General features: G+C 46.9%; 1 protein-coding gene and 1 long non-coding RNA gene across 10 annotated transcripts in view; both read left to right on the top strand.

Moving 5' to 3' along the window:
- Positions 1 to 736: 736 nt before the first annotated feature.
- LOC136370835 (uncharacterized) lies at positions 737 to 3,535 on the top strand. Of its 6 annotated transcripts, none has more exons than XR_010745243.1 (4): positions 737 to 2,608; positions 2,792 to 2,879; positions 2,944 to 3,072; positions 3,273 to 3,535. It is a non-coding gene; the product is annotated as an uncharacterized lncRNA (long non-coding RNA). The 6 variants fall into 6 exon arrangements; XR_010745242.1 differs by having other exon boundaries at positions 737 to 2,612; XR_010745245.1 differs by lacking the exon at positions 2,792 to 2,879 and having other exon boundaries at positions 2,952 to 3,072.
- Positions 3,536 to 10,536: 7,001 nt separating this feature from the next.
- SPEN (spen family transcriptional repressor) overlaps positions 10,537 to 23,918 on the top strand; it is a 66,030-nt gene continuing 52,648 nt past the window's right edge. For all 4 annotated transcript variants that reach the window (XM_066334460.1, XM_066334462.1, XM_066334461.1 and 1 more), the window contains exon 1: positions 10,537 to 10,721. In XM_066334460.1, the coding sequence (XP_066190557.1) occupies positions 10,639 to 10,721 (83 nt within the window). In that variant the 5' untranslated portion in view covers positions 10,537 to 10,638. The remainder of the gene's footprint in view (positions 10,722 to 23,918) is intronic.

The following is a 23,918-nucleotide window of genomic DNA, read 5'->3' as shown; positions in this document are numbered from 1 at the left end:
GAAGGACAAGTGAGGAGAGGCTGCGGGGCCGAAGCGGCTTGGGCACGGCGAAGGGGCTCTGATCCTGTCTGAATCCCCTCCGGGCGGAAGCGCTGCGGGTGAAACCTGACCTTCTTCTTATACCCCCCCTCCCTCCTGCCTTTTCTCCTCGCCGCCTTTGCAAAAGGATGTGAAAATGGCAAGAAATACGCCATTTCATTCCGCCATGGCGGAGTCCCCGCTCATCCTCCCCTCAGCTCAGCTCCCCGCCCGCTACCCCCGTGTTACCCGTAATTTGTGATTTTTTTCCCCTCACAGCTGAGGGGGTTTGGCCCAGAATTGCGCTTTCCACACCCCCCCCCCCTTCCCTTTCATCCTCACCACACATACCCCCAAGGTGGGTCATTTTATGCCTAATTCTTTGCTTTTCCACCACCTTTCTCCTTCGCTGGGGTGGAAGGCGTCATCTCCCGGTCTCCTCACGGTATGGAAAATCCCCACAAGCACTTAAGGGGAAAAAAAAAAAAAAAAAAAAAAAATATCCCAAACGCCCGAGGATTGATTTATCATCCGAGCTGCAGTGGTATTGGGAAGGAGCTACCGCTGCTCGCCTGCTCCCCATGACAAGCCTGCCCGCCATTCGCTTAATTAAAATCATATATTGTTGTGATCAGACGTGGTAACACCATTGAAAAAAAACCAAATCCTGTAACAGCCACACGCTAGTTGTTGGAGACTGTAGCCAAGGTACCATGACTTTTTGCTTTTCGTTTTAAGTATTCTTTTAATGTTGCCTTACCCTTTTTTCCTGCATCACAGTGTTGTTACAGGCTGTAACATTGCCTCTTATTTCTTAAAAGCGACATCCCTAAAAATACTGCTTTTTTTCCCCATAGAATTGCAGATTTAGACCGGTATAGATGCTCTTTTATTTCTACTGATGCAGAAATACGTGTATATATTTTAAATATAAATATATTAATGCTGTTCTATATTTCATATTTTTATATATATGACCTTTTCCCAGAGACTACTTACTATATAAAATAAGCCCACACACCTAAAAACTATAATTTAATTATATATAATCACTGTAACTTTGGCCCATATGTATCTCTTTGATCTTATATATATATTACCTTTGTTTTCCTCCATTGGTTTCCTATTACAGTGTATCCTAAAAGCAGGAGAAAAATGGCATCAAAAATAAAAATAAAAGAAGAAAAAATAATAAAACCCAACCCATCTCGTTTTTACAGTCCATGATGGAAGTTTGTGCCTGAATGTTTTATTTGTTCCACAGAGATGTAGATTTTCCTTGGGCGATTTGGGAAGGATTATTTTTTAATGAAAAAGAGGACAAAAATACAGCCAGAAAAAAACCAAAACCAAAACAAACAATGAAAAAGAAAGAAAAAGGAAAAAAAAAAAAAAGCACAACAAAACCAAACCGCAGTAAGTGAAGCTGCAAATGCAACTGAATAGTCCGGATGAGACAATTCATTGCACAGAAAAGGGATAAAGGGAACTGCAATGGCCGGCTTTGCTGTAGATCCAGGAGGAGGGATCATCTCCTTTATCCCACCATCTCGCGCTACAAACACCACCATTTTTTTTCTCTCTCTCTCGCTTTTTTTTTTTTTTTTTTTTTTTTTTTTTTTTTTTTTTATATGCTTTGTTGGGGCGTTTTGTTTCGAGCCGAGGCGGCTGCACCATCTCCCGAGCCGGGGCTTCCAGAGCTGCTTAGGGGCTTCACTTTTACAGAGATCTCTTGTTTTTCCCCGGCCTTGTGCAATCATCTCTTACTTTTATTACATGGCTTTTTTTTTTTTTTTTCCTCTCCCCTCTGCGGGTATAAAGGTTTCTCTCCTCTCTCCAGCTTAGCTGCTCATTCCAGAAGTTTCCACGGGGGCGGGGAGCCCCCACTGCGGCGCCTTTGCCGCAGCGCCGGGCAGGAGGAGGAGGAGGATGCGGAGGATGCGCCACCTCTCTCTGGCTGGGAGCCTCATTCCAAGCCGCTCCCCCTTGCTCCGTTCCTCCAGCCTTGAAAACAGGGCGCTGGGAGGTATTTGCGACTTGGAGGGGGGTTTTTTTTTTATTTATTCTTTTTTTTTTTTTTTTTTTTTTTTTTTCCCCCTTCTTCTAAATAAATGGAAAGCAGAGCTGTCGCTGATGGAGATGGATGAGGCAGGGCTGGCAGCACCGCAGCCCCGCTCCGGCGTGGCCATGGCACCGATGGCATAAGTGACCTTTCCCAGGCAGTGGGAGGAGGGATTCCCCCCCGCCCCAGCATGCTCCTGCTCGGAATTCATTTTAAATAGCAGGAGTATTATTTTTTATTTCCCTTCCCCCTCTCATTTCTCCTTCACTGTTTGGTTGTTTTTTGTTGGGTTTTTTTTCTTTTTTTTTCTGAAGCTTCCTCATGATCTTTTATTTTTTTCCTGTGTGTGTTTTGAATTGCATTTTAAAATTGCCCAGCTGGAGACAAGGCTTGATAAGAGCTGGAACAATAGCTCCCTTTTATTAATAACGGGAAAGATTTACAATCGTACAGCACCTTCCTTGGAAAGCTTTCCAAACCATTTGCAAACACTCACAAATTTCAGATTGTGCAGCCCTTGGCTGTGAGGTGGGTAAGTATTTAATGCTACCACCACCCAAAATCACCTTGGTGGCAAATCTCAATTTCAATCTCTCAATTTTTTGTCTTAAAAAGATGACAAATTTGGTATAGTGTTTTTTTGGTGGGGCTGGTGGATGGGTGGTGGGATGGGGTGTGGGTCTGGCTGAAAGCTGTAACCTAAATTTGTAGATGCAGAGTATTTGCTACGTCCTGGGAACTGGGCTGTTGTCCCTCCAACCATCCAGCTTTCCAGAGCTGAACTGTGGATTTGCTGCATGTCAGTAAACATCTGCTTATGGGATTTATTTATTTATTTATTTATAATCCAGTCCCTTTTGCAGTCCCTAAGTGACCTCCTGCAGTGCTGCCTCCACTGCGGCTCCTCCACAGCTTTGCAGTGGAGCACTAATGCGTGTCCCTGGGAGCCACAGTGACCTTGCTGGGGGGACTAGGCCCACCGAGTGATTCAGGTGCTCTACTTTGATCCCAAGTCCCTGCACCCCGTTTTTTTCCAGAACATACCCTCACCCGGGGAATGCTGCAGTTGCGGGTTAAAGCTGTTTCATGCTTCTTTTTTTCTCTGTTTTTTTTTGTTTGTTTGTTTGTTTGTTTATGATTTTTTGCTTGTTTCCAAGGGAAACAATGTATTGTTTATGTAGCCCCCCTCCAGGGCAGATCCCTACAGACCACACAGGGATCCAGGAGTCACCCAGGCAGTGTGATCTGGCCTTGCCAGCAGCATGAGGAACAAAGCTCCAGCCACATCTGCGTGTGTCACACACAGGCCACACAAACCCACAGCAGTTACTTCTGTCTGCAGAGCGTGAGTGGGTCCCAGAGCTTCCCCTTCCCACTGCTTGCTGGTTCAAAAAGCCTGATGCTTCTGGAAAAAGCTCTGCCTTGTGGCCTTTAAAATAAATAAATAAAGCAACACTGCTGTGGATTAGTCATCCTTATTTTTGAAGGAAGCTATTTGCCAGCACTGTCCATATCACGCATGTGCATGTGAGATGGGAACTCCAGAAGGCAGGTAACGTGCTCTGCTCACTGCTCCTTGGAGCTCAGCCACCCAGGCTCCGTTGAACTGCTCCTGGCAGGTGGAAAAACTGACAGTCCAGCTTTCCAGACCTTTCCCTCCTTTTTTTTTTCAGTGCTGGAATCTGCACTGGCAGGTGTGCAAATGTGGAGATTGTAACAGCAGCAAGTGAGGATGGATGAGCTGTTTTCTGGGGTGACATCCAACTCCAGAGAAGAAACGATTTATAATTTTTGTCTTGTCTCTGTTAGGTTTTACTCTGAGCTCCTCTGTATCTTGTGTGAAGACTGAGTTTGACCCTTTTGGCAACTAAAAATTGGTCTGTTTTTAAACCTTGGTTCTTTTTCCCTTCCCTGTAGTCATGCAGAAGAGCAAGCTGTGCAATTAAGCAAAGGACAGCTCCCTCCCCCTTTCCCTTTCAAAAAATCCAGAGTTGTGTGTCTTGAACTGCTGCATAGGCAGAAAACATACAAAGCCCTTGTTAGCATTGTGCTGATGTGTGGCATGTTAAAAAAATACACACAAAAGGGGTGGGGAGAGCGGGTGCCTCCAGGGAGCAAAACTGTGGGGCCCCTTTCTCTCCAAACCTACAGACCTATGTGGGATAGTCTATTCCTCCTAATTTTGCTCAGGCAAAGGCAGTGGAGGTCAGAAGGAGCATTAAAAATCTCAAATGGTGTTGATGAAGATCAGGGTCCCCTTGAATTACATTTTTTTTTCTCTGTGAACTTGCTCCTGTGAGATGCAGCTGGTTTATTACTCCATTCCTCAAAGTCCTGCTCACTCTCAGGGAAGGGAAACACTGCTCCTTACTGGGTGTCATTTCTTTTGTTGTGTTACAAAGGTAATAAAAAGCACCTGTTGTTGATCTCTCCCAGGTCACACATGACTTGGAGGCACAGCCTCCTGCGGTCATTAGTGCACAGGGAGTGCTGGGGGTCCTCATCTACCCTTAATGAAGATGTCGCATCAGGATTCCATGCCTCTGGCTGACCCAGCCCTGGAGAAGCCCCGTAATAGAAATTATTTCACTGACTGGTTGCTTCAGGGATTTCTAGCACAGCTACGACTTTATCCTTCTTTTTGGCCAAAATTAAGCACAGGGTGGGGATGAGGTAGTCTGGCCAGATTTCATATCCTGCTCCTTGTGGTAGGTGTGTGAACAGTGGCTGTAGCTCCTGTGCCTAAAGCCTTGTTTGGAATGAGCCAGTGTGGAAAGGGATTTTGATTTTATTCCCTCTTTAGGGCTGTATTGGTTTCGAGATACACCTTGTACTCTTCATAGGCCTTTGCTGGCAGGGAGGTTCGGAGGAGCAAGAAGCTGCCTGTTGGGATGATTCCACATTTTTCAGGCTGGCAGACCCTGTGGGCCTCTAAATTACTTTCCTTTGGCAGTTTAAGATAAACGACTGAGAATTCCCTTGTGAGCACTGAACTTTTACCACCCTGAAGAGTTACTCAAGCTACATCCATGATATTTCCAAGCTAAACAAAACCTGAATTTCCAGTGCCAAAAAGCGATTACAAAGCTTTACTTCTCCTCTGTACAGGAGAAAACTACAGTCTTTCAAGAATTGCTTTTGGCCCAAAGAGTTAAATAGCTGCACTGTGAGATCTGCAGAGGTGAAAAAGAAAGCCAAAGGCAGACAAGAAACTTCTTCGAAGCAGTGTTGGAGGAGGGGCTTTAGTGCGCAGCAGGTGTTGATGCACAAATATTTCTCTTTATGCTTTCTCTGGAGTGTATGAGCAGTAACTCCACAGACATGGGGTCACTCTTCATTTAAACACTCTTGTGTTGCTGTGGTATCAAAATAGTGTTTGATGAAACCAAAGCTCAGATGGTGGTGGCTCGGTGTTTATTTTGTGCTAGGTGTGCTGCTATAGGTGTGCAATGAGGGATGCGGGAAGAGCAGCCTGTAGTTTGCAGGTTTGGACTATGGTGTTAGTGCTAAAGCCTTGTCCTGTAACATTTCCAGTGTGATTTCTGAGATTTTTCTCCCCTGGGCATTGCACACTAGTAAAAATCACATCTGCATGTAGAGTTAATACAACAATTAAGTGTTAAAAATGGCAAAGTACAGGATGCGGTGATCTAAAGAGTCCTAGGGGTTACCTCTTTGGGTATCAAATCACATGGAATTGTCTTTTTTTTATGTTTGTTTTCTTTGGTTTTCCCTGAAAATGTAATCTTTTGCAGCCTGGAAGGCTGTAGTCCTGTCTTGTGATGAAAGCCCTGTGTTTGGGGAGAACCCTTGTGAGGTGAGAACCTCTCTGGCATGTGGTTTTACAGGACCTTGGGCGCAAGGGGAAGCAGGGCAGAAGCTGGCACTGTGATGTTCCCATTTTTTCCCAACAACAGGCTGGAAGAAAGATTTTATTTCTAATATATCTACCACACCATAAGCAAGAGTAAACTCTTTTGCAGTCTTATGTTGGCATGTGGGTTTTGGTTGTGTGGCTCAACCAACACTCTGGGTTCTGCTGCTGAAAAAACTTCTGGTTCTTTGTAGAAGGAATTTTAAAAACAAAAATGCGCCTTAATATAGAGGTAAAAATGGGTTCAATGTCAACTGAAGTCCAGGGGCGCCTGGATACTGGGCTGTGGGATGTGACTATGCGAAGCCACTGGCTGAAATGGTGGCATTTTGTGGCAGCTCCCATCCCTGTCACTGTGTATAAGAACACCACAAGGAAGAGCGTCAGAAAATAAATTACTACATACTGCATTTCGAAAACATGAAGGGAGTTCTCTGCACAGAGTCATCTCATCAGGAAGATTTAGAGCACTAGCCCTCAAAAAGAACCGAAATCAAGAGCTTTATTAGTATAAATCCTGTTCTTTGTGTTGGCTAAGGCTCCAGAACCCTGCTCTGTGCTCCAAGTATTTTCAGCTCCTAAGCTGATAGCTTCTGTCTTGGCAACAAATGAGCCTAAATATCAAACAGCACCAATTCCTTCTTGGAGAAAACGAGCATAAAGGAGAATGGGTAAGCTATAAAATTTGGCCAATAATTCAGGCTGGCTTAAAAAGGAGATAAAAGCCTAGCTGGGAATTTGATATTCAGCTGTCATAATGTTCTTTTAATAAATACAATCAATGAGCAAGAAAGGCAAGTAAATACATTTTTACCTTGACAAAATGGTGGCTGGAGCTGGCTGGCTCAAACAAAGGAATACTCTGAGTGTTTTTTGGTGCTCTTTGCTGGGAAACCACCTGCTTTTTTACAAAAAGCAAAGAGACTGGCTGTACACTGGTGATGGGGATAATCCTCGTGTTCCTGCTCAGATCCCCATGAATCCTGGTTGATGGAGCCAGGGAGAGGTGTATGTCCCCCTTTCCCAAGATGACACACAGAGATGTTGCTGAGCCAGACTTGAGGGTAGGAAGTTACGGCCTGAGCAAACAGAGCCCTATTGCTGTCCTTGCTCATTATCTAATCTTTGCATTTTGAAATGTTTGGTGAGCAGTCTCAGCAATGTGTGGCAGCTCTGCTGCTTGGGAAGGCGCCGTGTTCAAAATGGATAAACCTGCCTTTTGAAGCATTGTGTCTGCCTGCTTCTATTTATTGGCTTTTCCTCCTCAAAGAGAGACTGCTGTGTGGACCCCAAGGATGTTTTCCATTTCTCCTGCCCTTTTTTTTTCCCTTCAAACTGGAGAGCTGCTAACTTTATTAGCTCCTTATATGGCAACCCCATTTTCTCACGCCTTTAATGGCTCTCTTTTGATCTGTCCTGTTCTTGCCCTGCTTTTCCTGACATGAACATGGTGTTCAAGCTGAGATGTGTTTATAACCTGTTCCCTCACTAATAAATGGCCTGGCACTTTAATCCTCTCTAAGCACCGATAAGAAACATCCAAATATTTTAACTGTGGGGTTGGCTGAAATGTCCGGAGATAGCTGGGCTCTCAGCTACACCCTCCCAGGAGTAAATTGTTCCTTGCAATGTGTATCCCAAAGGCTGAGGCTCATCAGGTCATGGAAAACAGCTCAAGTCCCCTTGTCTTCAGCTGTTTGGCCCCTGGGAAGGGCAGCACACAGGCCCAGTGCATCCATCTCTCGCCCCTCGGTGCTCATCCTGCTGTTGCTCATTGCAGGACACTGGGCTGGCACAAACATGTATCTGCTCTGCACAAGGATGGTGTTGGTCCTTCCTCACAGCCCTTCTGGCCTGCTGAGGGGAGGGTTTTAGCTGCTCTGGTCTCCAGCCTGGGTCTGTGTTCTTTAAAGTCTTTCACTGAGCTGGGGAGGGAATCTTGTTACAGCAGCACTGCTGGTTCGGTTGCAACTAGAACAGTTTCACTGCAAAGCTTTTGAAGAGTATCACAATGGTCCAGAGCTTTGTTTTGCATCACCAGCCAAGCTTTGTGCTCCTCTTCCAGCTGGCTGTTATGAAAATGGAACCCTCCTGGCACTGTCTCAACCCTCTCCTGTCAATAGAGTAGATGGCTTTGTTTGTGACACCTCCCAGCCCCTGTGTGTCCTGTAAGATGGCCAGGTGACAGCAGTGACTCCGTGTCAGATTCCCTGGAAGGACCTGGGAGCTAGTGTGGTTTCCTCCTGTCCCTCGGAGATGCCACCCCAGCAGGAAAGAAGAACAGTTGGAATTGCAGTTGCAGCATGTGCACTCCATCAGACAGGGAGAATTTGTCATGGAAAAGTTGTTTGACTTTTGGTTTGGTTTTGGTTTGGGCTTTCCTTCTCTGAAATGGAGAGCCCATAAAAGGTAGAGACATGTACAAACTGCTCCTTGGGCTTCCCACCAGGTGAAATAGAAAGCTGAGCCCAGTTCCACACTGGAAGCACTGGTGAAACACGTTGGCAGCACATTTTCTTGAGCACACGTGGCTCCATCACATGTTTTAAATAATAAATGGTTTGTGTGCAAGGAATTGTTGTGTTTTTTAAGTAATCAGTAGATCCTGGTTTGGCAGAGCCCATCATCACCGGGGAAACTGAGACATGGGGCTGTCAAAGAATGGGCTTGCAGCTGCTGCAGTTGGGGATAAGGCTTGGAGCCACCACAGATTGAGTCCACGTACGTCAGAGATCTGATTAAATCAGGAGATTTGCATGTTTGTTAAGCTACTACAGCTTGGTGACTTTGACCAGTAGCGAGGAGGACTTGTTGCTGGAAGGTTATGGTGTCTGGCCGGACTGGGTGGCAAGAGGCAGCTCTGACAAATAAAACGTGTTCGATCAATATCAAAATGTCATCAGGAGACTTCAGTCATGGAAAATACTGAAATATGGGTTCGCTCTTTGGTAAAAGCAGTGAAGGCTTTAAACACCAACACTTGTGGCTGTGGGGGTGTTTTTTATCCTGACCTCAAGCTGCTCCAAGTCTCACAGAGGGAAGTGGTTGGGCATTTTTCTTTTGGGTCATAGATTAGGTGTTTTATCAGTGCAGTGGCATGTTTTGGTGAAAAAGAAGATCTTGTGGGTTAAAAAATATCTAGTTCTACCTTGCCGAGCTGGGGTGTGACGTGTCAGGCAACTAGAGATGGGTGATATTGGCAAGGGACAATTTCTGCACCCCATGTTAATTAACGAGCTCTGCCAACCCCCGTGGGGGAGCAGGAGGCGAATCCTGCCCGCAGTGGGAGTTTCTCATGTGTGGTTTTTATGCCAACGTGGTCTCTGTTCTGTTGAAGTGCCTCAGGACAACACGACCACTCTGCTTTGGTGGAGGAAGTGTCTCAGGGTGACAGATCATCCCTGTCTTGGCAGAGGGAAGCATTTGGGGCTGCCAAGGGCGTTCCTGTTGCTCTGACCTTTACAGCCATTACAGACACCAGAGCCACAGGCAGTGTGGGACTCTCCCTGCCAGCACCTCAACGAATGTTTTACTTGTCTCCCCAGTGGCCACTGGCTGGGTGTATGCTCACCTGGGAATGCAGGTAGTTTGTGCCCTAGGTTTTTGGAATTCTTAAGGGATGCGGGGGAGCTCTAGGTTTGGGAGTCGGCAGGGGTTCCTGGCTGGGTGAAGCCCCTTTGAGCGGTGCCAGCGGGACTTAGTCCTTGCAGTGCAAAGACCCGTTCTGTCTCTCACAGCTACCCATTACAGCTGCCCCAGCCCAGCACTGTGAGGCTCCCAGCCCCATCAGGACTCTCAGAGCCCCCGTACATTTCTCACAGCCTCTTACAATTCTTGTTACATCTCTCACAGCCCTGTTACGTCACAGCCCCATCTCAACTCTCACAGCCCCCATTACAATTTTCAAAGCCCCTGTAACGATCCTCACAGCTCCTCAATAAGACTCTGAGAGCCCCCCGTTTTCTCACAACCCCCACTGCGTGTCTGTCTCACAGTCCTAATTCTCTCACCCTCCCGTTTCTCACATGCCCATCCCAGTTCTCACAGCCCCCATCCCGATTCTCTCATCCCCCCGTTTCTCACACCCCCACTGCCCCCGCCGCCCCGCGCACGCGCAGTCCCGCCCCCCCCGCGCGGGGCGGCGCGCGCTCTCTCCCCACCCCCCGGCGGCCCCGCGGCGCGCGCCCCGGGGCGCAGTGCGCCTGCGCGGGGGCCCCCGTGTGGCGCTGCGCGAGGCGCGGGCAAGGGAAGGGAAAAGGGAAGGGGAGGGGGGCAGAGCGAGCGAGCGCGGCCGGGCCGGCGGAGCAGCGGGAGCGCGGGGGGGGAAAGAGGAGGAGGCGGCGGCGGGGGCGCCGCGCTGCCGCTGCCGGAGGAGGAGAAGGAGGAGGCAGCGGGAGCGAGCGAGCGGGCGGCGCGGCGGGGGGAGCCGGCGAGGGAGCGCAGCCGCGGCGGAGAACGAGCCCGGCGCCCGGCAGCCGGCCCGGCGGGCAGAGGGCCCCCCCGGCGGGGATGGTGCGGTCCGGCGGCCGGTGGCGCTGAGGGCGGCCGGGCCCCGCGGCGGAAGGGGCGGAGGGCGAGGCGGAGGCGGCGGCGGGCGGCGAGCGGCGGCCGGCGGCGCGGCGCGGGGGCAGGCGGCGGCCGGGAGCCGGGGCACGGGCGGCGGGCTCGCCCCGCGCCGCGCAGCATGGTCCGGGAAACCAGGCACCTCTGGGTGGGCAACCTGCCGGAGAACGTGCGCGAGGAGAAGATCATCGAGCACTTCAAGCGGTGAGTGGGGAGGGGCGAGGGGGACCAGTCCTGCCCGACCCGCGGTGTGGGGAAAAACGAGGGGAAAAACGTGGGAAAGGGGGGGAGGAGTGCGCGGGGACGGCGGCTCCCGTGGAGAGGAGGAGGAAAACAGCGCTGTAAATAACCCGCGCCATGGCGGGATCGGCGGCGCGGCCGGAGCGGGGAAATACAAAAATGGCTAAAAACGGACCCGAAACGACGGAGCAGCAGCCAGTGGGGCTCAGCGGTCGGCACGGAGCGGATCCCATCCCAAGGATGTCGGGAGGCAGCGCTAAGCCTGGTCGACTTGTTTTCCATTCCGCTTTTAATTTTTTTTTTAAATTATCCAACGCTCGGACTTGTAAAAATTTATTTTCGCCCATTTCACTGCGTTTCCCTCCCACCTGGAGCTGTGAAGGATGCTGCGTGTCCCCCCGAGGTTCAGCGAGCTGTGGGAACCGAGCTGCCTGCAGCTGCGAAAACGTGACTCTGGGGGGAAAAAAAAAAAAACACAAACCCACGGTGAAGACACGGGATCCTGCACGCGGGAAGCGCTCTGGACTCCTTATATTGTGCTGGGTTGTTTTTTTTTTTGGTTTTTTTTTTTTTTTTTTTTTTGTGGTTGTTGTTGTACAGGTTAATCTCGCTCATAAGGAAGTAGTAGCTGTTTGTATGATTGTGTTTTTTTCTTCCTCCCTCCGTCTTTCCCTCCGAGGAGGAGGAGGAGGAAGAGGGTTCTTCCCCGCCGCCTCAACAACACCTTTCTCCTGTGGAAATACTCTCAAGTTGATGCACCCCACGCTGGAAGCTATTTTTTAGGAAGAAAAAGAGTAACGAGCCCTGTTCAGCTCATGGCCCCTCCAGGCGCTTTGCTTTAATCCCACCAGCAGCAGAAAAAAATGGATTTTGAGGCTTCCTTTAATCTTCCTGTGTTGGAAAAATGACGGAGCGTCCTTAATAATGAGTCACCATGGGAAAAATAGATGCAGTGACACCGAGGGGGAAAAAGGAAGATCCCAGCGCCTCTTCCCTGTTTTCTGGTTGTCTTTTGTGGAAGGACTGGGAGTCTCCGCATCCCCCTCCATCCTCCTGGCCCCAGCGGCTGCAGCAACCAAACCATATCTCTGCATCCTCATCACTCTGAAACTGCCCTGTTTTAATCAAGCTTCACCTTTTTTCACTTTTATTATCCCCTGAGCCGAGATTTTGCCGCTTGGTCAACGCGTGGGATGGTGATGTGTATCCAGGGTGGTTTGTCGTGTCTCTCAAGGCCAGGTTACATGACCCACTGCTGTACAAAGCCCGGTTTTGGCGGGGGGAAAGGGCTCGCTCTAGGGTTAGTTGGTTAATTCATCCATAACTAGCTGAGGGACTAGGTGCTCCACAGTGGAAATCTGACATTCCTCGGTTTTAATTTGTCCAGTCCTCTTCTTTTTTATAAGATGTATTAAAGCAGGGAAAAAGTTGCTATGGTACTGTTGCTTGGAGATGGATGGGAAAAATGGCAGGCGCTGAATTAATTACCTTTTTTTGGTTGTTTTTACCTCGGCAAGTTGCGATCGGAGGTTTGGGAAGGAGCTTCGTAGCCAGGCATTTCTCCCTGTTTTTCCAAAGTGATTTTTTGCCCGGGGTTTATGTGTTTGGATGAGGCTGATCTCACGCTGGTAAACACAGTTAAAACATGCTTCAACCCTTTGGTTGCAGGTACTAAAGCAGGGGGAGGGAATGACACTCCACCTGCGAATGCTAGTGGGGTGTAACCACTGGAATATTTGTGGCTGGAAAAGGGCTGGGGGGCTGAGTGTGGAGCCGGGTCCGAGGCTCGGTGTGTAGGTGCTGTAGGTGGACAATGGAGCACGGCTTCCTTTGTATGCCTGTGCTCGCCTGGGGGAAGGGACATGCGCTGCACAAGGCTTGCACGGTGTGGTGGGTTTATCCAGAGGGAAGGAAAGTGGCTGCCCGGCCGTGAAGGTGGGAAGGCTCCCTCCTTGGAAAGGACGCCGTAGTTGGGAGTCTTTTCGGATGCAGCGGGGCTTGGCAGAGCCCAGTTCCCACCCATCCCCCAGCCTGGGAATAGGGCTGAGCCATAGAGGCCGTGGGCAGCGGGGCAGGGTTTGGGGGAAAAACCGCCTAAAACCTCAGCTGGGCTGTGACCGGCAGTCTCCTCACTCCTGGAGCCTCTCTGCAGCTCACTGGGGTGTTTGTTTTTCCACTGTGCTTGGGAAATACCTTCTGGGAATGTCCTTCTCAGATGGAAGCCCGTTCACAGGACTGCTGCACAGTCCCTTCTGGGGGTGAGTTTGAGAAACAACCATCTTGTTTCCAAAGAATCAAAAATTCAGGGAACACTCCTAATACTTACAACTCAGCAGGCGTATGGAGGATTTGCTGCCTCTCCTCCCCCCTTCACTTAACTGCGGACTATGGGAACCTTGCTTGGATTTACAGCCCCATAAGGAATTCTATAAAGGGATGAATTAAGAATTTTGAAGAAATGTATGTTTTTATTCTTTCCCCCCATATGCTCCTGATTGGTTTGTTTAGTTTAGTGAGGTAAATAACACTCCATGCTGTGAATTCTTCTCTCAAATTAGAGAATACTGAAGCTGATCTCAAGCAGCACTGGCTTACATATGCAGTGCTCTTTTTTTCCTTAGAAGCCTTTTCTAAAATCAGTTTACTTAATATTAAAGGGGATTGCAAAGGAGAGATTTTCAATGCATTGAAATTGTTTTTCAGCTTCTTACCCAAAAACTCCCTTTTCAAAAACTAATGCTCTGTATTTCCTTTCAGCTGAACTATTAAGGAACCCTGAAATAGAAAAGCAGCCAGTAGCAGGATTGGAGATCTGCTGTTCAGGTGGAATAAGTAGCGAATTCGAGTCATGATCTGGGAGATGTGAGCTTGAGGAAGTGGTGGGAATAGTGGTTTGGGTTCACCTAATTAATGCTGGAAAAAAACTCATCGTTCATCATCACTGAAACAGATGCTCAGCAGCTGGCAGAACAAGGCAACTAAATATAGTAACAGTTGTCCCCAACACAAGTCCTGCCCTTCCATATTTTTTTTCTTCTCTGTGTTTTCTTTCAGTTATCTGAAAGAACATGGCTTTGTCCCTTTACTGGTGTTTCAAAGCACAAAGAGGAGTAAAAGCCTCTTAATGATGGACCATCTGACTGTCGAGTGCAATCTCCTGTGCTGAGGGAGAATTAAGACATTCACAGTGGCAACAAGTCCAGGAGAAACCTTAGATTTCAGGAAACAAGTGTGCTCCTTGAAAATCAACAGAATACACTGTAGATCAGGGCAATCTTGGAGGATATAAATAACTTCTAAGGGTTTTTTGGAGTGGGGAATGGGCTTTGTGTGGCTTCGCCGTTTTCCAGTGTCTGTCTCTCAGGAGATTCTTTGGATACATCCTGGAGAAGGGGTTGGCATTTTAAACATAACTGCAAAAACTCATGATAGTGAGTGTCTGTTTTCAGTAATTCCTAGAAAATATCTGGTCAGTTTGTGATAGCATGGAGTATAAATTCGGGCTGGGAGGGTGGAATCTGTGCCTTCTGCTCCATGTCACTGCTGTGGACAGAGGAGGTGTAAGGGAATTTTGGTAGCTCTGGTGAAGGCTGTGACCTGGCGAGAACTGGTGTGGAATACTTGGAGAAAAAACTTCCCACGTCAGACACTGGCAGGTCTTGCAGTGCCTTTCCACGGGAACTGGCTTGAGTCAGATGGAACAAGGTTTTTTCTGCTCACAGTTTTCTAGTAAAGCTCTTAAATGTGTTCCCTGGCTCTTTTTCGTGATCACTGATTAATAAGTCCTTGGATATCACTTGGGATGCAAACACATGGATGGTTATCCTAACTCAGCTCAGCCTATAGAGATCTCTATTCAAGTGTATTTTTATTGTAGGAAAATACAGAAGTAAGACCACAGAAGGAACTATTCCTGTTTCATCTCTTGATTTGTGTCACTTCAAGTATTTTCACAGATGAGGTACTGCCTTTTCCAGCTCAGAGCTGTGAAGGAGGGGAGGGTACAATTTATGCCTGTGTTTTACTGGAGTGATGCCTGGAATAATGGGCAGCATCAGAACTTGTTTGTGCTGGTTTTACAAACGCTTCCGGTAATGTAATCCAGAGACCATAGTAGGTGGTTTGGTTGGGAGACTGGGGCAGGGGATTAAAATAATTGGCTGGAATCAGAAGAGGAGGCAGGTTCTTTCGGTGGATTCCAGTGAACGTCAGCCTCGCATGGAGCGTAGGTTGATCAGTCAGGTGGCTCATTGGAGTGATGGTGGTGCTGGTTCTGGTGGTGGTTTGCCATCAGATCTTTAATAATTCTATTCCTAGTACTGATCCACAAGTGCCCTAAAGCAGCACAGGCACCACCTCCGTGGCATCCTGGCTTGTTACCCAGCAGTGTCTGCCTGCAGCTGCTTCCTGGTTCCCCCAGGCCGAGTCCTGGAGCGTGGCTCCCAAGCAGACTGAGATCCGTGGCTGCTATGGAGTCTGCTCTTTGCCTGCACTTGATGCCACATTGGCCGAGGAAATGGCTGGGTAATTATTTCAAAGAAACTTAATGAAAAGCCATGAAGAGTGTAGATTTGGACTAAGCTTCTATTAAGGGGTTTTATACACTGAGCTGTGGCAGAAAAATAAGTTGATGTCACTCGGTCACAAAATTCTGTCATCTGCTGAGCCTGGCTGCTGTTGTTTATTCTCTGAACTTTCTTCAAAGGTCCAGGCTGTGTTTAGTTGTGATTATTTGTGATTTGATGTGAGCAGCTTTTGTTGTTGCTGAGCCCCGTAAGAGCAATGTTGGCTTTTGGTATTTCTTGCCCTTAGTGTAAATTCCTTTGGTACAACAGTAAAATAATCGCTGCAGAGTACAAGAAAACAGAGTACAAGATTCATATATTGAGAATTTACTAGTCCAGTGAGGCATACAAGGGTATTAAATCCATTCATCAGGTCAGAATAGGAGATGAATAAAGGCTTAAATTCACTTTGTGATGGCCTTGTTGACTGTATTTTTTTTCCTCCTTGCTTTTCATAGGCCAGAAAGTCATGCCAAGTTCTCTGCCAAATGACCTTATTGACATCTTAAGGTATGCCCAAAATTAGGTCCTTGTCTTCACTGAGGGTGAAGAGGCACTCTCTGGCTTTCCATAAAAAAAGGAAGTAAATATCCAAATGAGTAGAAGGCAGATGTTGGGTGAGGTGATGAGTCAGGGTGGACCTGGGGCTCCTCAGGAGCTTTGTTTTTGTGAGCTGATGTGTCACAACTGCAGCTTGTGGTGGCTTCATGCTGCTGTTGGGTTGTGAGGAAGAGGAGGAGATGCGCTTTTGCATGTGAAGAGGCACCTGAGAAATAGCGAACACCAAAACTGTGTTTTGAGGATGTTTGCAAAGGGGTGGAACTGAGGGTCACCCCTCCTGGCTGCTTTTAGGCTGCTGAAGGTTTCAGGAGAGTTGCTGTGGGTGTGAGTTGTGGAGCTGTCACTGGGTTGGATATGTTCTGGATTTGTAGCTACCAAAAATAAGAACCAGTGAGATATTTCACTTGTGTTTTTTATTAAGTTCGTTGAACTTGCTGAGGTCTGAGAACGCCCTGAAACCAAAGACTGCAAGGACAATCATTCCTAAACAATGAATTGAGAAATAAACTAGAAACATTACGGTTCTCCATAATAAGATTCTGATTTTAGCTGCATCTTTGGCATGCTGATTTAGTAATCTTGTGGGAGGAACAGGAGCCTGAGGATGGAAATTCACAATGTACAACCAGCCTTGCTGCTTTCTTTGCTCAAGTTTTTGTGGTGTTCTGAAGAATCCTTGGACAGTTAATGAAAATCAGACAGAAGTTGCTTTTTTAATCACCCAGGCTACAAGTCAGCAGTGTTTCCCACCTGGTGATAGTACACAAGTATAAACACACTTACTTGGAGGTTTCACCTTAATGCCTGTGGAGTAATGGCAGTTGAGATCTCCTGAAACTGATCTCCATCACTGTTCTGCAGCAGCACATTCAGAGGTGATGAAGGCTCCTTGACCATGAATAAAACACAGCAACTGCTTTGGTTTGTACATTTCCATAGTTATTCTTTAACCTGCTGACGCTCTGTAATCATCTCCTGTAATCTGTAAAATCCTGCAGTGTGAAGATAACATCCTTCAGTAAAAGAACAAACACTGTTGCAGGCTTTCCATGAATACACCAGATATATCCCAGGGCCTGCTGCAGCCTGGTCTGTCAGCAGGAAGGATTGAAGGCAGCACCTTTGAATTTGGTGGAACCACCGTCCTCCTGGGATGGATTTTTTGGAAATGCATTCTGTAGCTGTTGCATGTGGCTGGCTCTGGACTAGAGTTTGTATGTCTGTGCCTTGTGCGAGGTCCAGATGTTCGTGGTGACTTGGGTGAGAAGGAGCAGAGTACGGATGTGGAAGGAATATCAGTTTCCCACTCAGACAAATTGATCACGGGAGGAGAGCAGCAGTCTGTTGCAACAGCCGTGGTCTGATTAGAGGCTCGGACATTTTTAAGAACAAAAGGGAGCCTTTTTTGTTTCCTTTCTCTTTCCCTTTTTAATCAGTCTCAACAACTTAAAACTGAAAGCTTTTTTTTGTATAAGCACTTTTAGATCTGGAGTGTGAGCTTCTGTATCTTATCAGAATGCGCTGAGCATGCTCTCATCTCTCCACTGAAAAGCCAGAGAGGTCCAGACATCTCTGGAAGGAGGGTGAATGGATGATCTGCAGGGCTGTCTGTTGGATCCTGCTGGTGAGATAGTTCTGACCTGTGTGTGTTCCTCTTGGATGCCCCTCTGTCCAAATGGAGGAGCTTCCATGTCTTTTGTTATTCCTAGTGTGGTAGGAAATGGGAGCTGTGTTCAGACCAAGTTCCTGTCCCAAAGGTGGTCAGGTACCCAGTCAGAGCTGGATTTGAAACCATCTTTTAGCTCTACAAAAAGAATGGCCAGATTGTAAATTATTTTATATAAGCAAGTAGTGAGTCATCTACAGTTTTTCTTCAGGAAGAAAACTGATGTGTTTGCTATCCATGGGATTGAGAGTAACTTGGTGTCCCTGTCACAGCTTTCCCTGGGTCTTTGATGAGGTGTTCACCGCTTCCACATGGCACAAAGCTCCGTGCTGTGGTGCATCTGCTCCTGCTGCTGGGTGAATACCTCCTGTCCTCATTAACAGTGATGGCTGCCAAGGAGATCACAGAGGCTTGTTTAAATGTCCCTCTTTAAGCTCTCTGTCACAGCTGTGGGTGACCTGTAATAGTTAATAGGACAAAATAAGAAAAATAAATTGCCAAGTTGTATGTTTAAAGAAGTCATTTTTGCCGGGGAAAGAAGTCTTCCGGCCTCATTAGCATCCTAACTGTGAGGGGAATAAAAGCTCAGAGTGGATGAGTATCTCCCTTGTATATGTAATCAACATCTGATTTAATTTCATGGCATCTGTGAGATGCTGCTCTTAGGAAGGCAGCTGGATATGCATCCAGACAGCCAGTGGCCAGCAGTCACCTCCTTGTAATCAAAGTCTCAGTAAACTTTTGGTCTTTTTCTTAACTCTGAAACAACTTGTTGGAAGAATTAGCAGCAGAGAAGCTTTGCCACATTTAAAAAATAAAAGTGGCTTCAAGATTGATGTTGTAGGCGATAACGCTGGTTGTGGGCATAGTGAGATACACCATTTTTTGGCAGCACTTTTGCTCAGGAAGCATCTCTTCCTCTACATCCTTTCAGAGTTTACAGCCCCTGGGTTGGCTGCAGTTAATGCTCTTGCCTAGCTTGTGTCAGTCTGATTTTTCAACTTAAAGGTGAAGTTGATCACTGAAACGGCATAAAAAGAAGGAGCACCTTTCCCAGCAGCTGTGCTTGTGTATCCTTGAACCCGAGGAGGAGTCCTCTTGGTGTGGTAGTACGTGTTCACCTCCAGATACAGCTCTGCTCAAGTCTTTGGTGTGGTGAGGCCTCCTTTTAGTCAGCTTTTAAAGCCAAGGTGTGAAACCTTGCCTGTTGTTGTGATGAAACTCAAGTTTCCAGCTCAGCTTTGCAAAACCTCGACTTTGAGTTGCGCTAAAAGGAAAGCCATTAAAGTGTAGCTGGTTCAGGAGCTTGGCTCTGGAAAGTCCCAGGCTCTCGCCTGTGGAGAAAATGCCTGGAGCACAGGTAGTCACTGCAGTCAAAACACACCCACCCAAGTGTGCGCCAGGCTCTTGCCGGGCACTTGTCAGTGGGGAATATTATTTTCCTTCGGCTGACACCTGGCTCATGCTAAGGACTGTGCTGCCAGTTGGTTTAGTCACAGGGACAAGCACTTTCTCCAGGGCAATGGAAGCGGTGAGTCACGAAGCAACAAAATAACATTTGCACATCTGTGTTTGGTGACTGGCTGGTGTGGCAGAGCGGGAGTGGCTGGACTGGCTGGGAACTGGCTGGATTTCCTCCTTGGTGTCAAGATCATAACCTGTTAGCATTGGTGAGCTTTTATGGTTGGGGATATTGACTGTGAGTGCTTGGATCCGTGGCTGATTTCTGTCGGAGATGAATGTTAAGTTGTCAAACCTGTGGGCTGAACTGAAGCACGTAATTTGTTCAAACCCAGCTGAAGTTTGAGGGGGAATAGCAGTTCCATTACTTGAGGTGGTCTCAGAGACCACGGACAGATAAACTTTCTTTTTCTTCTGAAGTACCATTTTCGTGGAGAAGAGGTGGTAAATGTCAGTTGCTAGAGAAGTCTTGTACCAATGGGACCAAGACTTCTAAAGCTTCAAGATGATTCACATCTCAAGTGCTATGCAGCATGGCTGGAAGACCATAATGTTGTGACTCAGCATTTTTCTCCATCTGCTGCCAAATACATGCAAAGCAGAGCTTGGAGAAGAAGCAAAAGTGAGATGGGGAATTACCCTTTCATGTAAGAATGAAAAAAAAAAACTTGAATAATCAAGAGATTCCCCTACAGTTGAGATGCCGCACGTTCTTAACATCAAATCCAAACAAATCCTAAAATCAGTCACACAAAAGAACAGACTTGAGCAATTCCCCTGCAGAAAGAGTTAAACGTAGCCTATCACCACTGGTATTTTTGAAGCAAATCTGCAGATTATGCTTTAAGCTGGAAGAAAATAATGCCCTGGAGATGGAATTCGGTGGTTCTGTGTCTAGCGTGTAGGAACGTGATGATGCGCATCTGTGTAGGTTGGGGATAAAGAATCACAGCTTGTTGTGCTTGAGACAACACAGCTGAACATGCAGAGTTCCTGCATATTTCTGTAACCTTTCCATGCTTATACAAGTAGTGATATTTATTCTGATCTGCTTGCAGGGCAAGATTGAGGTATTCCTGCCATGTGTATATATATATCTTCCCATATCAATTCTGAATCCATTTGCCAGTTTCAGCTAAACTTGAGGGTAAAGGGGATATTCAGTCTCAGAGACACGACGTTCCTTTGAGTTTTGTGAAAACAAGCAGTTTTAATAGAGGAGAGAGACGTGATTAGCGGCCCCATGGAGAGAAAAGCTGCAGTGAAAGCACAGCCCTTATTAGACATTAAAGAATCCACATGGGAGAGAGGTGTTCCTGACCGTGGGAAAAACTGCAGTGGGAACTGGCAGTTATTGGACGCCAGAGAATTCGACCTCAAGACACGCATCTGTAAGAAATGAGTCTTCATTAGTTCTGTTCACAAAGCTGCTTTGATTTTTTTTTTTTAATTAATTTATATACCAGTAAGCTATGGGTGCTCCCATGCTTTTCCTTGATTGTTCCAAAGAAACAACTAGGAAAAGTGCCTTAGTAAGAGACTTTCTCTGTCCTGGCTGGCTGAGGTGGCCATGCCTCATCCAGTTACCCTAGAAGCTGTAAGTGGCTGATGCTGTGTCGAGCCCTTCGCTGCAGCGCAGTCGAGCTCTGGCTGGGCTGATGCAATGCTGGGTTCTCCTGACTCTGCTGGCAGTGGAACTGCTGACTGGGGTGAGGAGGATATTAAATGTAGCCCAGTGAGATGTTGCATGGAGTGCTGAGAGGCATTTTTATTCATCCAGCTTCATGTAATCCCCATGTCCAAAGTATGGGTTCAGCTTCCCTGCCCTCCTCTTTGCCCTGGTTTGAAAGGTTGCTAGGACTCCTCCTGGGGGCTGTTCTATGTCCTGGGAGTCTTGCAGTGGAACTGGTCAATATTTTAAGGAATGGATGCACCTATATTCACACGTGACCTGATGCATGTTGGCTGCAACAGCTGATCTACAGTGGAACTGGTTGTTACGGAGATTGCAGAAAAATTTCCTGACGTATTGACTCTTGGATGAAATTGTTGCTACCAAAAGTGGCAACTATGAAAAAACCAGGTTTAAATATTGCCCTCTATGGTACATAATAATTCCATTTGTATATTAATGCTTCAGCAGTATCCAAAAGGTCACTTTGCAATAAAGACATAAATAAAATGTCTTCATTAGGAAACACTCTTACTTGGGGTCTTAAAATGGAGATTTGATTGAGCTGTAAAGCAAGAGGCGAGCACTTGCTCCAGCATGGAATTATCTCTGGACTGTCTGATCTGTTGAGCATGTTGCTCCTAAATACCAGAGGTATCAGGAGTATCGGTGAATGTGCCTATGCTAGCTTTTTAATTTCCTACTTTGTCATCTCTTAGGGAGGGATTACGAGTGCAGACAAAGCCCTGGCTGTTTTCTGTGCGTGGCAGGAACACGTGCTGTATCTCATTAACAAAACCCCTGTTTGTAGTGGGGAGTTGGGAGATTTCCCTCCCATTGAGTGCTGCTGGGGGCCAGAGGGAGCTGCAGAGTCCAGAGGGGTCAGGGTTTGAGTGGTTATTAGGTGTTGGGGCAGGAGGGTAGAAGGATGAGCGTTGTGCTCAGGATTTACCCCAGGACTGTTTGCCTGAGCATGTAACCTCAATGTTGATTGTTTCTGCTCCTGGATTTTGACGTTTCCCTGAAGATCTTTATTACTAGAAGAAAAGCTACAGAGAATGCCCTGAAGAACATTGTTTTTCTCCCCCCAAAGGTTACAGAGCCAATAAAGATCACTCTAAACAGGTTTTAAAGCATCTCAGATTGTAATCTAGAAAATGATGGGAGCTTGGTAATTAGGGCATGTTTCTGAATCATTGTTGTCACAAGGGCTGTTCTTGGTGTGGCTCAAAAACCAGAGCTCCTTGTGATACGAGGAGCTTTTATTTTGCTTGGCACTAGGAAGGTGAAGGATTTCAGAGCTGCACATCTGGATTTATCACTCATGGATGAGCTTTCCTACTTGTGATTGTCTGGAGTGCTGTCCCAGCCACTTGCTGTGTCTTTATAGACAGAGCAATTTAAATTTATCTGCACCAGTGCCCCCAGCACGGGTGAGAAACAGGAGGAGCTGGAAATCATTGCACAGCAGGAGATGATGGTATGACTTGCCGTTATGGAATCATGGTGGGGATGGCTGGCACAACTGGAGTTCTGCAGTGAATGACTGTGACTTCTTCAGAAGGAATTGGCAAGGAAGGAGAGGTGGTGGGGTAGTCCTGTGTGTTAGGAAGTGTTTGCATTGTCTAGAGCTTAAATGATGGTGGTGACAGGGTTCAGTGTTTATGGGAAAGAACAGTGGGGAGGCTAACAAGGCAAATATCCCAATGGGAGTCTGTTCTCGACCACTCAACCAGGAGACCAATTTCATCTGAAGAGATAGATTAAATATTCTCTAAGCAGCTGGGAGAAGTCTCATGATCACTCTTGTTCTTGTGGGGGGACTTAACCTACCACATGTCTGCTGGAAATACAGCAGAGAGGAAGGAGTCTGGGAGGTTCATGGTGTGTGTGAAGGACACAGTTGGTGAGGACCCAAGCAGGACTTAGTATCGAGTTGTCCATAGTAAATACTACTCCTGATCTGCCCTGAGTGCTTCTGCTGGCCCAGGCAGTCCTACAAAGTGAAGTGATTGTGGCTCAACAGGTGATAGTTCCCTACATTTGCTAGACTTGATTGCAAGTGTAGTTTTCCAGGATGGTGGAATTCTGCTTGTTTCTGTCAAGATCCGTCTCATTGAATTGGAATAATTTTCAGCCTAGCTCTGTGCATGCTCTTCTCAAGTCTCCCTGATTTTGCTGTCTGCTGCACATTAGTTACTGTATTTATGAAACAGTCATTGCAATTTTGAGTGGTTTTTGTTTAGATGCCTTGATTTTTCTGTGTCTCTCAGTCCTCAGGTCTCCTTCCATGCCAGGCATGTGATGATATTGTCAGATTTTGAGTAATGCTCTGCATTATTTGAGGCACAGTTTAATTCCAAAGACTTGTGCTGCTTAGGTCTGAAGGCTGTGAAATACCATCTTATATCACCCTACATATGAAATTCCTTTTCTAAAAAAAACTGTAAGTGTATATATAAATTTTATGGCAATAAAGCACATGGCTATAATGAATATGAAGTTTGGAACATTTTCTTAGGATAAACATGTTTGCCTGCTGCATATATCATTTATTGTATCATTGCCCTTATTGTGAGCAGTTGTAGTGCCATAATCTTTGCAAACACCCGTGTAAAGACACAAGTTCCCTTTGTGTTGCTGGCTCAGGAACTCTCACAGTGGTGAATATTAAACACCTTTTGTGAGCGATCGGGTGGGAGACACTCACTGTGCAGTTTCTGCTGGGAGCTGGTGGTACTGGAGGCTGGTGCTTAACTCCAGACAGGATTAAGGATACCTGTCCCTGTGGCTTGGTATCTTGCTGCTGGTAAGATCCCAGTGTGGTCGGTGCTGCTCTTTGGTGTGTTATTTTGTGTATTCTATGGCTGGGAAGTGGCTGCACACGCTGTTGTGGTGGGCCAAGTTTCTCAGGCTGTGAAATGAGCATCCATGATAGCAGAAGACCCTAGAACTGATGTTCATGGACTCAATAGACATCCATTAGATTGGCTAAAACCCCCATGGAGGCTGGTGGCATCCTGCTTTATAGAGGTTTAGTATCTGCACATCCTGGATTTCCCTGTACCTAGAGCAGACCTGCCTTGTGCAGGGGGAATGCAGGGCTGGAATACCCCTAGCCTTGGGTATTTGGACTGATTTGCCATCAGGAATAAGGAGAAGACGCACAAACATCTGGTGAAGTATTATTCCAGGACACATTATTTTGTTATGAAATAACAACAAAGCCAGAGGAA

This window comes from Sylvia atricapilla, chromosome 22 (assembly GCF_009819655.1).
Source record: "Sylvia atricapilla isolate bSylAtr1 chromosome 22, bSylAtr1.pri, whole genome shotgun sequence".
Classification (NCBI taxonomy): Eukaryota; Metazoa; Chordata; class Aves; order Passeriformes; family Sylviidae; genus Sylvia; species Sylvia atricapilla.
The sequence above is the reverse complement of the archived record's forward strand: the minus strand, read 5'-3'. Positions and strand labels throughout refer to the sequence as shown.